This window comes from Leptidea sinapis, chromosome 26 (genome assembly GCF_905404315.1).
Source record: "Leptidea sinapis chromosome 26, ilLepSina1.1, whole genome shotgun sequence".
In the NCBI taxonomy this organism is placed as follows: domain Eukaryota; kingdom Metazoa; phylum Arthropoda; class Insecta; order Lepidoptera; family Pieridae; genus Leptidea; species Leptidea sinapis.
This window is the reverse complement of record NC_066290.1, coordinates 13,001,358-13,015,657: the sequence shown is the minus strand read 5'-3', so window position 1 is coordinate 13,015,657 and position 14,300 is coordinate 13,001,358. Positions and strand designations below refer to the sequence as shown.

General features: G+C 32.2%; 1 protein-coding gene and 1 long non-coding RNA gene across 6 annotated transcripts in view; one reads left to right on the top strand and one right to left on the bottom strand.

Moving 5' to 3' along the window:
- Positions 1–2,475: 2,475 nt before the first annotated feature.
- On the bottom strand, positions 2,476–3,688 carry LOC126972519 (uncharacterized). Its single transcript, XR_007731151.1, has 3 exons — positions 3,646–3,688; positions 3,128–3,298; positions 2,476–2,577 (listed from the first exon to the last, which is right to left on the bottom strand). It is a non-coding gene; the product is annotated as an uncharacterized LOC126972519 (long non-coding RNA).
- Positions 3,689–4,056: 368 nt separating this feature from the next.
- Positions 4,057–14,300, top strand: part of LOC126972486 (uncharacterized) — a 28,919-nt gene continuing 18,675 nt past the window's right edge. For 2 of the 5 annotated variants that reach the window (XM_050819291.1, XM_050819290.1), the window contains exons 1-5: positions 4,059–4,348; positions 4,431–4,460; positions 5,436–5,887; positions 8,251–8,406; positions 9,851–9,944. In XM_050819291.1, the coding sequence (XP_050675248.1) occupies positions 4,445–4,460; positions 5,436–5,887; positions 8,251–8,406; positions 9,851–9,944 (718 nt within the window). In that variant the 5' untranslated portion in view covers positions 4,059–4,348; positions 4,431–4,444. Of the gene's footprint in view, positions 4,349–4,430; positions 4,461–5,435; positions 5,888–8,250; positions 8,407–9,850; positions 9,945–13,584; positions 13,670–14,300 lie in introns of all 5 variants that reach the window. The other 3 variants (XM_050819287.1, XM_050819286.1, XM_050819288.1) reach the window with 3 other exon arrangements.

The following is a 14,300-nucleotide window of genomic DNA, read 5'->3' as shown; positions in this document are numbered from 1 at the left end:
AATACGTAACAATTTTGAAAGGTTTTTAAGAAAAAAAGAAAACGTACGGACATAGCCTCATTCTTCCTGAAAATATTGTATCAAAATTATTTTTGAAAGGTTCAATATTCTAGAGGAAAACAGGGGAATACGAAACCTCTATTTAGTCAAAATTTTGTAGGTAAAATCGGTCTGAGCTGTATTTCGCTAGGCTGGAATGCAAAATAATCACGTTGATATCTGGCATTCCTTATAGAATTGAAGTAGGTACCTTAAATAATAATAATAACTTTATTTCTCAAATATAACAAGAAATAATAGTATTAGAAGTTCAAAATATTATATTTCTAAATTATATTATTAACTACTTACATACAATACAGGCAGCAAAGACAGCTAAACTAGAATGAACTGTGTTTCACCTGCCAGTGACTTCTCGTTACCAGACCTACTTACCTACATAGTCAAATCAAATTATCAAAATCAGATAAATTAAAAAATACTGAAATACCTACTTTAATTAAAAAATGCAATAAAATAGGCGACCGACTACCCATATAGCCTAGTGCTTAGTGACCCTGACTACTAAGCTAGAGGTCCCGAGTTCTAATCCCGGTAGATGCAATCATTCATATGATGAATATGGATGTTTGTTTCCGAGTCACGGATGTTTATATTGTATTAAATATATCGTTGTCTTGTACCCATAGTGCAGTCTATGCCTAGTTTGGGGCAAGATAATTTGTGTAAAAGTGTGTCAATATTATTATTATTATAAAAAATATTAATTATTATTCACAACAATACAATGTTTATAACATGGACTGATTACACGAAGTAACTTTGGATAGCTACGCTGATCCATTGGGCAAATTAACTGTATGCGCTTGGTTCTCCTGTAGCCATATTAACATACTCCGCGCCCCTGGGACCCACGGGGCCAAGTGTCTCGACACCAAACGGCACAAAGATGTAAGTATTAACTAACTGATACCGATAGGTTTGCTGTCTTTGGCAGTAGAAGCAAAAGGAAAAAAAATTAACAAAAAAACAACCGACTTAAGAAACACTATTCCAAAACAAAAGATATATAATATGCACTAAAAAGTTTAAAAATAATTGCGTATTTTTTGCGCAAAAAAAGAATTATCAAAATCGGTTCACTCAGTCGAAAGTTCTGAGGTAACAAACATAAAAAGAAAAGAATCCCCTCCTTTTTTGAAGTCGGTTAAAATACTAAACTAAACTAAAGAAAATAATCAATTGTTATAAAAATGTAAATAATAGAATCCTTTTATACTTTGTACTACTTTTTGTATACATTTTTTTTATGAAATTCAATTCTAATTCTAATATTGTTATTCAAAAAATAATAATGATATAATATCACTTATTGACAGTACTACTACTAGTAGTAACTACCTACCACCCATTCGAAAAAATACGCCTCAGACCTGAGAAGAACGGGCGCATGAAACTCAGCGGGATTTTTCATAAAAAATTTGGTTACAATTTAATATCGTACAATAAAATTTAATCCCTAATAGCCCGAGAGCGGTTGCCCCAATCCCTCTGTGGTATTATTACAAAAGTCATTTATGCTATAGTAGTAACCGTTACCACACAAACGTTATATAACAATTATTACAAATTCCGTAATACATATTTTGGACATTTTCTCGGATCTTGTTTTAAAAGCAAATACTTCGTCCTCAAAAGACTTGCTAACTCGACGTAGCCAGTAGTAGGAATAATAAGTATTTTTTTATAAAAATAAGGGACGAGACGAGCAGGACGTTCAGCTGATGGTAATTGATACGCGCTGTCCATTACAATGCAGTGCCGCTCAGGCTTCTTGAAAAACCCAAATCAAAAGCCAAACAAACAAAGGAAGAACATGGAGCAAAAATATATATAAATAGTTTTTTCACAATAAAATAATATGTATAATAAAGTTTCGAAATATTTTTATAAAGTACTTAAGCCCACATTTTTTAATCTTAATTAATTTTATCGATAGTGTGAAAAGCTTAGCAACAAAAACTAGTTAAAAAACTAGTACAAAATATATTCGTATTTGTTTATATTTTCATTCGAATCCTATGGATACAGATTATTTATGTGATAACAATTGATTATTTTTTCTATGTATTAATGTCTAAGACTTAAGGGATAATTCTAAAATATTGCATTATAAGTAAAATAAATATTTGAAGTCGTACTCAAGTGTGAAATGTGTTATTCTGAAGGTTTTCTTTCATTGATGAGTTACATCCAGGTACAGCGCACTTAACCATTTCCAACCACTTCCATCTAATCTTTTAATACTACGGAATCTTTCCACGAAAGCGAGATTTGTTTTGCTAACAACAAACATCAGGCCATTACAGGCCGATAGCGTGTACGGAAATGGTCTCGTCAGTCTATCTCGCTCGCATTCTTATACTATATGCTGACTCTTTCGCATTGCTAATCTTTGGTATAATACATCTATGGGCGGAAGACACGAATCTCTTGACATTGTTGGTTAATCTACAAGCTTTCTTTGTGAGTCTTACTCTTGAGAATTATTTTATTTCTGGCTAACTTTGAAGATTCCTGCAATTTAAAAACAGTTAATAGGTACCTACCTACGTAGGTACGAAAAATATATATTTATGTTAGTCGTTTACTAATAAATTAAATTGATTCAATATCAGAATAACAAAAAAATCTATAATTTTGGTTGTCGTTTTCGGGTAATCTCCGAACGATACAACAATCAATTTTCACGAGACATTCCGATGAAATAATAACTAAACTGTAATAAAGAAAATATATAAAAAAAAAATCGATTAGACAGAAATGGTAGCGTTTATTTTCAACAGGGTAACAAGAGCTCTTAAAATGGATCTTATTTTGTATTAAACTTTTCGCATATAAGTAGGATAACTTTAGAATATGGTCAGCACAATATATTCTCTACAAAGAACTTTTGTTCTCTTGCCCTAAAAATAAGAATTTGAAACAAAATGCTTTGAGCTATGCCGAGAATGTTTTGAAGGCTTCCATTTTTTTTGTATAGAGCCGTCATTCAGATATCTTTAAACTTTTGAAACGCTGGGAACCGATATTGATAATTCTATTTTATTTGAAAGCTGGTGCTTACCGTGTGACCTCACGGGAAGTGATTTGGTCCAGATCTGCGACCTGATCAGATCATCCAAGATAGGTTTGTTACTACATAGTTATAGGTGAGATCTGCTTGAGTCGTGGAGGCGAGAGGCGAGAGCAGGTCGCGGCGTAAGGACACCAATTCCAAAAATAACAATAATCGTAACTAGAATTAGATTAATTAATTAGATTATATAAAAATACGCAATTATTTATATACTTTTTAGTGCACATTATACATATTGTTTGGAATAGTGTTTTTGAAGTCGGTTGTTTTTTTGTTAATTGATTTCAAGCCAAGTCATATTTACTGCATACTACGATGTTCATCGTATCGATAACAAAATTGCCCAACTCTACGAAACCGATATTTAGCGTATTTTTCTAAAATAATGGTTTTGATTTGAGTTTATATATTTAAATAGGAAAATATCAAACATAAGTGTTTCACAAAGTTAATTTAAAATCCCATATTTTATAACACATAAATCAAAAATAGCTCAAAACACTAACCTGTGAAATGACGAACTACCGTCCTCATCTGATTTGTCACTGCTACAGCCATAACCAACGCAAGCAATGTAATTTTTTATAAAATTCGTTTTCGAAACGAACAATATAAACAAAAATATACTTTTTTTCGCTTTAAAACAGTATTTAGTGGTCACCAGACTGGTGATCAAAATGAAATAAAATAGCTTAAAGTTATTGTTTTGTATTTCAAGAGAGACAAGATGATGTCTGTCTCTTTTTAGTACATTGCGTTTCGCTTTCGTTAGAATAGTCAAGCCAGTGCTGTACTGCTAAACTTATTGTTACTCCTCTGGGCTGGCACGTCGTTTTGACAGTTTCCTCATTGATATTATGAATTGTCAATGTCAATATTCAATACTCAATACTCAATTCTGTAAAATTTTGTTGTTCAACATAAATCTAAAATCATACCTATTTCTTAATTTTTTTTATTCAATTTTTTATCACTTATCCTGTTGGGAAATAACCAGTGTTCTTTTTATACTAATAAATATTGTCGAATTGTTTTACTTTTATTTGTACTGAAACAATAGTATTTGAAGCAGTATATGCAAACTATTATTTAAAAACCAATGAATTGTGTCCTTAGAAGTTTCAAGATTTTTCTCAACTATGCTTAATCATTACTTTAATTGATAATGTTCCGTTCCACCAAATAAATCTCGTGGAAAATTTCCACTCGGTAAGTACACCAAATTTAATTATTATAATATTTGAGATTGCACATCAACATTATAAAAGAATAAAACCTTTCTTGCATGCAGCCTTGTGTTATAGGATGGATCCCAAACAAGGTTTGTTTTATAAATAAAAATACCAGGAATGTTCTTTACCACCTGAATAGTTACACTACTTCTTGTAGGTAATATTAACCACTTGTTTTAGTTGTGATTGTTTAAATGTATGTTAATTAGTTGACCAAATCATAGATCCATTATGTTTCCTTGTTAAAGTACTGCTTCTTCATATAAAAACAAAGCATATTATTAGTAAATACCTATATATAATTAGCTAGGAAATGTAATACAAAACTGTATAGGCAAAATACAAAAAAAAATCTTAAATTCTTAAATAACTTTAGAAAGACTTAAAACTGATATAGCAAAGAGAGAAAACTAGTAATATATAAGGTGTCCTGTCCATCAAGGAAAACAAATATATCTGTATGACAGGCGTTTTTACCTATGGGTATTAACGGCACACTTTTTGTCAATCAAAGTTTTACAGCACACTAGTAAAAATAGAGGCGGGTAGAGGGTTCCGTACAGTATACCCATAATATGTATAACATAAAGGATAGCAGAGGCTTATTAATAGAGTCTTGTTGACACCTTTAAGTACGAAACCCCAAAAAGAAATGTAAACAAAAATATATGGTTACAAATTAAATCTTCATTTTTTTTATGTAATTCAAATCACACACATCAATCGTCAGTTTTTTTTCTTCTACTTTCTCATTAAAATAGCTATTCCTGATTTCAATGCAGCAATTGCGGTACACCTGAAAATATATGCGGCATACTGGTTGAAAATGTCTGCCCTAGCATCTTGTAATAAACCTATGAGATATGTATACTTAATGTGTTTTTGCGTTAGAACTGTAAATATTATAGGCGTCATTAATGCATTATAGTAGTTTTAGCTGTATTGCAAACAATTAACCCCATATTGTTTGATATTTTATATGCGAGTGACTCTTTTATGATTAGTTTTGTAAGCACAAATTGTATACAAAAACAGTTTATTTAATTAATTGTTGTATTTCACAGATACATTTAATGAGACAGTCTCTACATTATTAGAACGCAAGGTTCGTGGTTGGCTAAGTGGTGTTATTGACGACATGCGCCGTAGCAGTCCTGTACAGCAGTGGTTAGATTCATTGCCAGAATCAGGACCACCTGAATCTGAAATTGTTGAAAGTGAGAATGTGGAAACTGAAAAATTAGAAATTGGATCAACATCAAAAACAAAAACAAATGAAAAGGCAGATGATTCAATTACCGAAAATACTGTCATAGAAATTGCTAATGATATTTTACAAGATGACAAGATTTTGGAGGTTCCGGAACAAAATGAATGGAAAAGAAAATCTTTGGAAAGTGGTGTACTTAATACAAAGAAGAATGCTCAAACGAAATTGCAAAGAGACTTCTCAGTTCAATCGGAGGGATGTAGTCCTAGGTTAAAGAATCCTTTACTAAGAGACCATTCACTTCAGGTAAATTGCTTTTCACCTTCCAAAATTGGCAGTGCCCCAGGTCATTACATTTTTCAGATACACCAAAACCGAGAGTGTGTATGGCACACTATTCCCTCACCAAGCTCTGCCTTTTTTTATAAGATGTTTTATTTTGCATGGTCTTATAGCTTGTATCTTTTAGATACATTCAAATCATCCTAATTATAAGCACTCTATTAATACACGTAAAATAATACACATTGACAGAACGCTTCCCGCGCGCCATAATCACGCTAATCTCAGCCGTACCACGCGCGATCAGTCAGAGAGAACGGAAAGGTTAATAGGCATCCAATTAATTAATCCCCTTTAAATTTACTAAGCTTACCATCAATTTGACACATAATCAACTTGAGATGTCACTCTATACTCTTGGAATATCTATGAGTTTATGGTATAATGTTATGGACGATGATAAAAAAAACCCAAGCCCGGTGCAAACAAAATTTCACCCATATTAAAGTTATAAATGAGTAAGTAAATACTACATAGGGGGCATCATAGAAATTGATGGCTAAGAATATATTGCTATTCGAATTTTGACTGGGTCAGTATTCAATGTACTCACTAGTAATTTACACATTTTGCCATCGATTTCGATGATGCCCCCTATGCAGTATTTATTTACTCATTTATACCTTTAATATGAGTAACATTTCGTTTGCACCGGGCCTGGGTTTTTTTCCCATACAATTTGAGCATTGTCCTTTATATATTAATTCCAATAGTCAGGGAGACCACTTAAAATTGTTTATCAGTTACGAACCTCACAAATTACATAAATAATTCGTTATATTATAACACTAGCTGACCCGGCAAACGTTGTTTTGCCATATAAAATATAATTCACGCGATAGTTTTATAAGTAATAAAATATTGCCTATATTATAGCCTGTACATCATTTTGTTCTATTGTCAATAGTTTTTGCAGCGCACGCAAAAATAGGTTTTCGATTTTACACCTTGTGTTACAAAATAGCAATTTTATTACGGATCCCTAATTTTGAAAAAAAAACATGCCTATAGCCGTCGTCGATAAATGGACTACCCAACACTGAAAGAATCATTCAAATCGGACCAGTAGTACCAGAGATTAGCGCGTTCAAACAAACAAACAAACACTGCAGCTTTATAATATTATAGTATAGATAAATGGTAAGAGGTACTGGACCTTTACAAAGTTGTGTTATACAAGAGTTTGACTCCATCCATTCTTAAAGGTTGCCATCATTTTGGTGATTCTGCAGGTTACGAGAGAGCATTTGTGGTGGTGGTCACTTACTATCAGGTGAACAGCTTCTTCGTTTGTCATATTCATGGTTTAAATTAGTAATAATATAATTACAGAAATTAAATTTGAAAAAAAACTTTATGAACGGTGTGGTACTCGAACCCGTCATCGTCATCTCGCGTTACGTGCAAGCACTCTTCCACTGAGCCACCCGTTCGAGTGACGTAAAGTTCATAAATATTGATGTAATTGTGCAACTTTCAGATTGTGGCTTCATTTACTAGTCTACTTTACAATATTGATATCCTGCTTAACCCCAATATAAACATATTAAGAAATTGACTTGAGATGTCACTCTTTCAAATCTAAACAATTAAGAGACTGAGCCAACCGTTCGAGTGACATAATGTTCATAAATTTTGATAATTTGTCTTTGTTAAAATTTCAAATTCAAATACACTTTATTCATATAGGTCACGGAAATGACACTTATGAATGTCAAAAAAATAATAAAAATATTGTTTATTGTTGAATTTACCGCTACTTCGTAAAGGGTTGAGCTAATGAGAAGAAGTAGCAAGAAACTCATTGCCACTCTTTTAAGTCAAGATTTACATTTTAATTGTTTTACAAATCATTTCAATTACAATATTATATGCAAAGTGATGCAACAAAAATACTCAAATGTCAAAAACTGAAATCTTACACATGCAAATCAAAAAAAAGGAAATAAAAGTAAGTTAATACTTATAAACACAAGAGTTATTGAGTATAGTAGATGCATCAATCCACACATACCGTAAATAAATAGAGGCATTATGTGAGCATTTCATAAAATAAATAATAACTTTAACTTGACAGGAAATAATAATATAATAATAATAATAATAAAAAACACATCAAGCAGACCTCCCGGTTACAATATAATCCAGCCACCACAAGTAGCACCCGTTCCTGAGCATGACACATGGACCAGCAATCGCCTCCCTCAACGTTCAACTCTTATCTTTAATTTGTGTAAATAATCTCAGAAGTGAGGGTTATCACTTTAAAAATAACAAATTGTTAATAATATGATTACTAGCTATTTAAAATCTTTTAAAAATTTCAGTCAGATGGAAGTGGTTCAAGCGGAAGTTCGATACTGAATGTTCTAGGAGCAAGGAGAGTGGATGCAGAATCTGTGCTTCTAGCATTAGGATTTGGACCAAGTGAAAAGCAGCAAAAATTGCAGAGAATACCTGATAGATTTTTAAGGCCATCAAAAGTACGTAAGATAGATTTTCCTGTGTATTCAACATTGTTTAATTCATCAATGTGCATTATTATTGTAACTGTTTATATGATACTTGATTTTGGACCATCAAATTCTTAGAAATGCTTTAAACTAGGAGCCAGCCACATAATTATCGATTGCATGGTAATGATGGAATGGTTTGAGCACCTTATCTTTTATTTTATTGATTTAATTTTATATTGTAATAATCTAAATACTGTAATAACATATAAAATTTAGAATGACTCTTACTGATAACACATTTTTTTTTGGTATCAGGTCTTTGCAGTATTAATATCACAATATCCGGACGACCGAGCCTTGCTCGGATTTTTAAGAACAAAACTTGAACAAAAAAAAACTAATAGGACATCTGGATTCGAACCGGGGTCTTCTGCTTTCCGGATCACCCAATGTCCCATCTGAGCTATAATAGTCTTGTATATAGTGGCGAAATTTACCTTTGTATTCTAATGTTATTGTAGCTGTTTCTCATTCAAAAATGGATAAAACCATTTTTTTTAATTGAAACCTAGCTAGATCGATTTATCACCCCCGAAATCCCCTGCATACTTAAATTTATGAAAATCGTTAGAGCCGTTTCCGAGATTCAGATTATATATATACAAGAATTGCTCGTTTAAAGATATAAGATATATATTTTCAAGAAATAGTTCTTCTGATTACATCTCTTTTGCTCCCATATATGCTTATAATATACTAGCTGACTCGACACACGTTGTACCGTACATAATAAATAAAATAATGTTTTTTATGAATTGTCAATAATATTTCAAAACATCAAGTATATTTCGTAAAATATGCTCCCTGTTGTTATAATGAAATTGTCTCACAGCACAACTGTAAAACCGTGCGTCAATAAATTTTCTCATAGAAAGAATGTCCATACAAAACAAATATTGAAAATAGATCTATCTCTCAAGTTGGACTAAACTGCACTCCATGAAGATTACTTCACCCCCATTAAAATCCGTTCATTAGTTTAGGAGTCCATCGCGGACAAACAACGTGTCACGTAATTTATATATATTAAAATTATAACGCCTCTCGTCACAGTTTTTTTTCAATACAAGGACACTTTCCGAGGTGTACTTAAAGAATATTAAAGCTAGCATAATTGTGCTTCGATCTGAAGCTGTAGCTTGTGAAATGACTGGGCAAATGAGACTTAACATCTTATGTCTCAAGGTGACGAGCGCAATTATAGTGAAGCTCAGTATTTTTGGGGTTTTTCAAGAATCTTGTGCGGCACTGCAATGTAATGTAATGCATAGGACGTATCAAATCCCATCAGCTGAATGTCCTGCTCGTCTCGAGCCTTTGTCATAAAAAAAAATGTAGTTTCACCAATTTGATACTACTTAATAATCCATAAATATGTATATATATAAATTATATTGTTTATTATTTTCAGCTGAAGGGAATAAGCACAGAACAATTTATCAAGCATGAACAACATTCGATGAGAATGCATGACTGTGGAGTATTTGGATATAGAGGCCTTACAGGTAAGTGTATATAGTTACAATAAGAGTTCAAAGCTTAAACACTAACCGCGTTATTTGTAACAAAAGGCTTATCGAAGTAGTATTGTTTGCGGACGGCACTTCACTGATTTTCAAAGTGAAAAGAAACCAAGCTATGTATGACGAAGTGAACGATATTTTATCTGACATCGTGTACTGGTTTAGCGCTAATAACCTATTGTTAAATAGCAAGAAAACTAAATACATTAAATTTACCGTACCAAATGTCAAAAATGTAAATGCAAATGTTTTGTTAAACGGTGAGGTGATAGAAACGGTGGAATCTGCTATATTTCTTGGCATAACTCTAGATTCCAAATTACAATGGGGCCCCCATATTGAAGGATTGGTGAACAGACTTAGTTCTGCAGCATACGCGGTTAAAAAGATTAGACAATTAACTGACATAGATACGGCACGACTAGTATACTTTAGTTATTTCCATAGTATTATGTCCTATGGTATATTGCTATGGGGCAACGCTGCCGATGTTAATACTGTGTTTGTGCTGCAGAAGAGGGCTATTCGCGCTATTTATAACCTAGGTCCTAAAGAATCATTGAGAGCAAAATTTAAAGAAATTAACATCTTGACTGTTGCTTCTCAATATATTCTTGATAATGTAATGTATGTTCATAGGCACATAAGTGAATTTGCCAGAAAATGTCATAACCATAATGTTAACACCAGGAACAGACAAAAAATTATGATGCCTACTACTCGGCTAAGTCGAGTTAGTAAGTCTTTTGTGGGGCGATGTATATGCTTTTACAACAATATCCCAGAAAATGTTCAAAACAAAAGTATAACGTTATTCAAAAGAATTGTTAAAAAACGTTTGTGTGGTAAAGGTTACTATAACATAAATGACTTTCTTAATGATACCACAGATTGGGAATGGAGTGACCGCCCTCAGGCTATTAAAAGTTTAATTGTACAATATTACTTTGTAAACATATTTATTCGATGAAAAAAAAAAGCCCGCTGAGTTTGTTGCGCCCATTCTTCTCAGGTCTGAGGCATTCATTTTGGAATGGGTGGTAGTTTTTGACTTTCAATAAGTGATGTCACATCCTATTTTGAATAAAAATATTTGAATTTGAAGGTATAAACTTATATTAGTTAAAACGTGTTTTAAGCCTATCGAATGTTCGAAAAAGTTCCTTATTGATAAATGTTAATAAATCTCCGATAACTAATACGTCTGTTTAGTACGCAATGTTGCCATTTGTACAAAATAACATGATTCTAACAGATTTAACGAGGAACTGTCTTTGGAAATAGACATGTTTTCAATGTCCATGGTTTGTCAGTTGTTATAAGTCCATGTCGGAATAAGCTTAAACTTCAAAAATCAAAGTTCTGAGTAGTGAGCCTAGTCTGTAGGCACCTGTATTTAAATAAGTGTTAAGTTTTTGCATGCCTTTAATATAAGCACACTTTGTAATATTTAAGATCTGGGCATACAATATTCGAAAGCAAATAAATAATTTCATTTCATTTCAAATATAATATTAAATGTCATATGTCATTATTAAATCAAAACTGTATAAATTATTAACTTATTAGCAATATTTTATAACATAAATTGTCTTATAATTAATTGTTGAGTCCACATTAAACTTATTAAATATTGACCGAAGAGCGCTCGAAATTCGGCCATTTATGAAAATATAAGTTTTTGATTGAAATGAAATGTTTATCTCCCATTTATACACTCTTAAAGAGAGATATGTGAATGAGAGGGGCAATCATCACCAATTAATGCTAACTGAAATATCTGACAACTATCTAATGCAGGGTTTTCACTATCTGAGTTAACTCTTATTGTGATTTATACACATTAATTCATTCAATTTTAAAATAAAATGTTGCGTACACTGTTACTAATAGAACCGCGTCCTAGTCTACTCTGATTGGTTGTCGTTGTATGAATCAGGTGGGAGCAAGTTTTTATTCTTAGGATAGTGAAAACCCGGCTTAATTGATTTAGCCACTGAGAGAATCGTAATAATCACACAAATTAACAAAAGCTGAACATATAATCGTTAAAAATGCTAATTGTAATAAATATAGTAGAGCTGTTTCTATAAATAATTATCTATATATAAATATAATATCCGGACGACCGAGCCTTGCTCGGATTTTTAAGAATGTACAAAACTTGAACAAAAAAAAAACTAATAGGACATCTGGATTCGAACCGGGGTCTGCTTTCCGGATCACCCAATGTCCCATCTGAGCTATAATAGTCTTGTATATAGTGGCGAAATTTACCTTTGTATTCTAATGTTATTGTAGCTGTTTCTCAGTCAAACATGGATAAAACCATTTTTTTTTAATTGAAACCTAGCTAGATCGATTTATCACCCCCGAAATCCCCTGCATACTTAATTTTATGAAAATCGTTGGAGCCGTTTCCGAGATTCAGATTATATATATATACAAGAATTGCTCGTTTAAAGATATAAGATATATAAGAGATTTCCACGTATATAGACTCATCACGATATCTCTGGAACCATAAGCCGTAGAGACTTGAAATTTGGTAGGAATATTCCATTCGCCGAGTAGAGGCCAGCCGGATTTTACGAAATTCCACCCGCAAGAGTTTTTTTTTATTATGAACAGAATAACGTCTGTCGGGTCTAATTTATTATGTACATAACAATGTGGTTATCTATGTACTTAAACCAAGCTTTAAGCTTATCTAAGAAGGAAGGAAATATTATGTATGACTAACAAAACCTAATATAACTACATAATAATAACTATTCATAAATGTCATGAATACTGTACCGACAGTAAAATAATATTATTTGAAGCAGTTATAGCATTTAGACTGGGTTAGTAAGAACAAGCTCTTCTAGAATTCCTCAGTATATGAAATTTAATAACCTAAGCTTAACAATTAATTGTTGTAATAATTACTTTAATTTTTAATATATTCTTGATAATGTAATGGATGTTTATAGGCACATAAGTGAATTTGCTAGAAACTGTCATAACCATAATGCTAACACCAGGAACAGGTCCATAAACTTATAATGCCTACTTATAATACCTTAATATAATACATAGACACCAGGAGAACATAAATATGGTATTGGTGATAGTAATGTCTCTCATAGCGGTTGAAATCATAACGTGTTGAAATCCTAGCAACACATACCAGGAGTTTATATACAGTTCAATTCTGACATATGTACTTTGTACGCACGCAATTTTTTTTTTATATTAATAATTATTAAGTTTTATTATTGATTTATTTATTATAAAAATACAAGGCTTCAATGCAATAAAAACCACTGCAGTTTATACTATTGCTGCTTTAGTTTACAGACTCACAAGAACTAATGAATAAATTAAAATGAATGAAATCTAAGTTAATACTTAATATATAACATTAATTAATTCAATTCAATTCAAATATTTTTATTCAAAATAGGATGTGACATCACTTATTGAAAGTCAAAAACTACATGGTTGCCTGGGCTTATGAGAATAGGAACGAAATATTATTTAAATGTAAATCATTTATTTATATATTGGGAAAAGGGCTGTTTGTGTAACATAATATATTGCTTAATAATTACTAATACCACTAACAAATTACTAACAGCGAACTGCACGCCTGTGTGTCGTTTCATGAAACCGGTTACGTCCGGTTATCACCGAACATATGAAGTGCCACAAATAGCTGTGCAGTAAGTACTTATTATATCTATTATGGAGCTTCTAGACGATCAATATTTCAGTTGCAATGTGTGGCTGCAGACAATGCACTAACGGCCGTTCCCAGTATTCAGTCTATCTCTTACTTGAGATAAAAATCGTAACAATCGTTGACTTTTCTGTCCCAATAAACTTATCGACGGTAACCATATCCATACACGCTTTCTGTCAATAGGACGCCGTATAGTTTACCAGCTATAGTTTATATGGAAATTGCAATTCACGCGTCCCAATATAAGGCGATAAGAATGTCTTATCGGGTATATTAGGACAGCTTCAGGTTATTGACAGCTAAATACTGACAGTAGAAGGTAGAAATTTATCTCTATCTGTGGATAGTATATTGGGAACGGCCGTAAAGCAATTATGGCTAATTTCAGAGTTGGGTATCGAAAACACTGCGGTATATTGACTGACAGTTTCTATGTTGTTTCAGCCATCTCTTTTAATCTTAGATCGTTTATACGTCTAGATAGACTATGATAGCTGTAAAAACGTCGAAAAATATTGTGTTTTGGACTAACCTCTATTAAGACCAATTCACGCACACTAAACTAATATTCCTGGCCTGTTTTTGTCGGTTGTCTAACAGCATGAGACTAT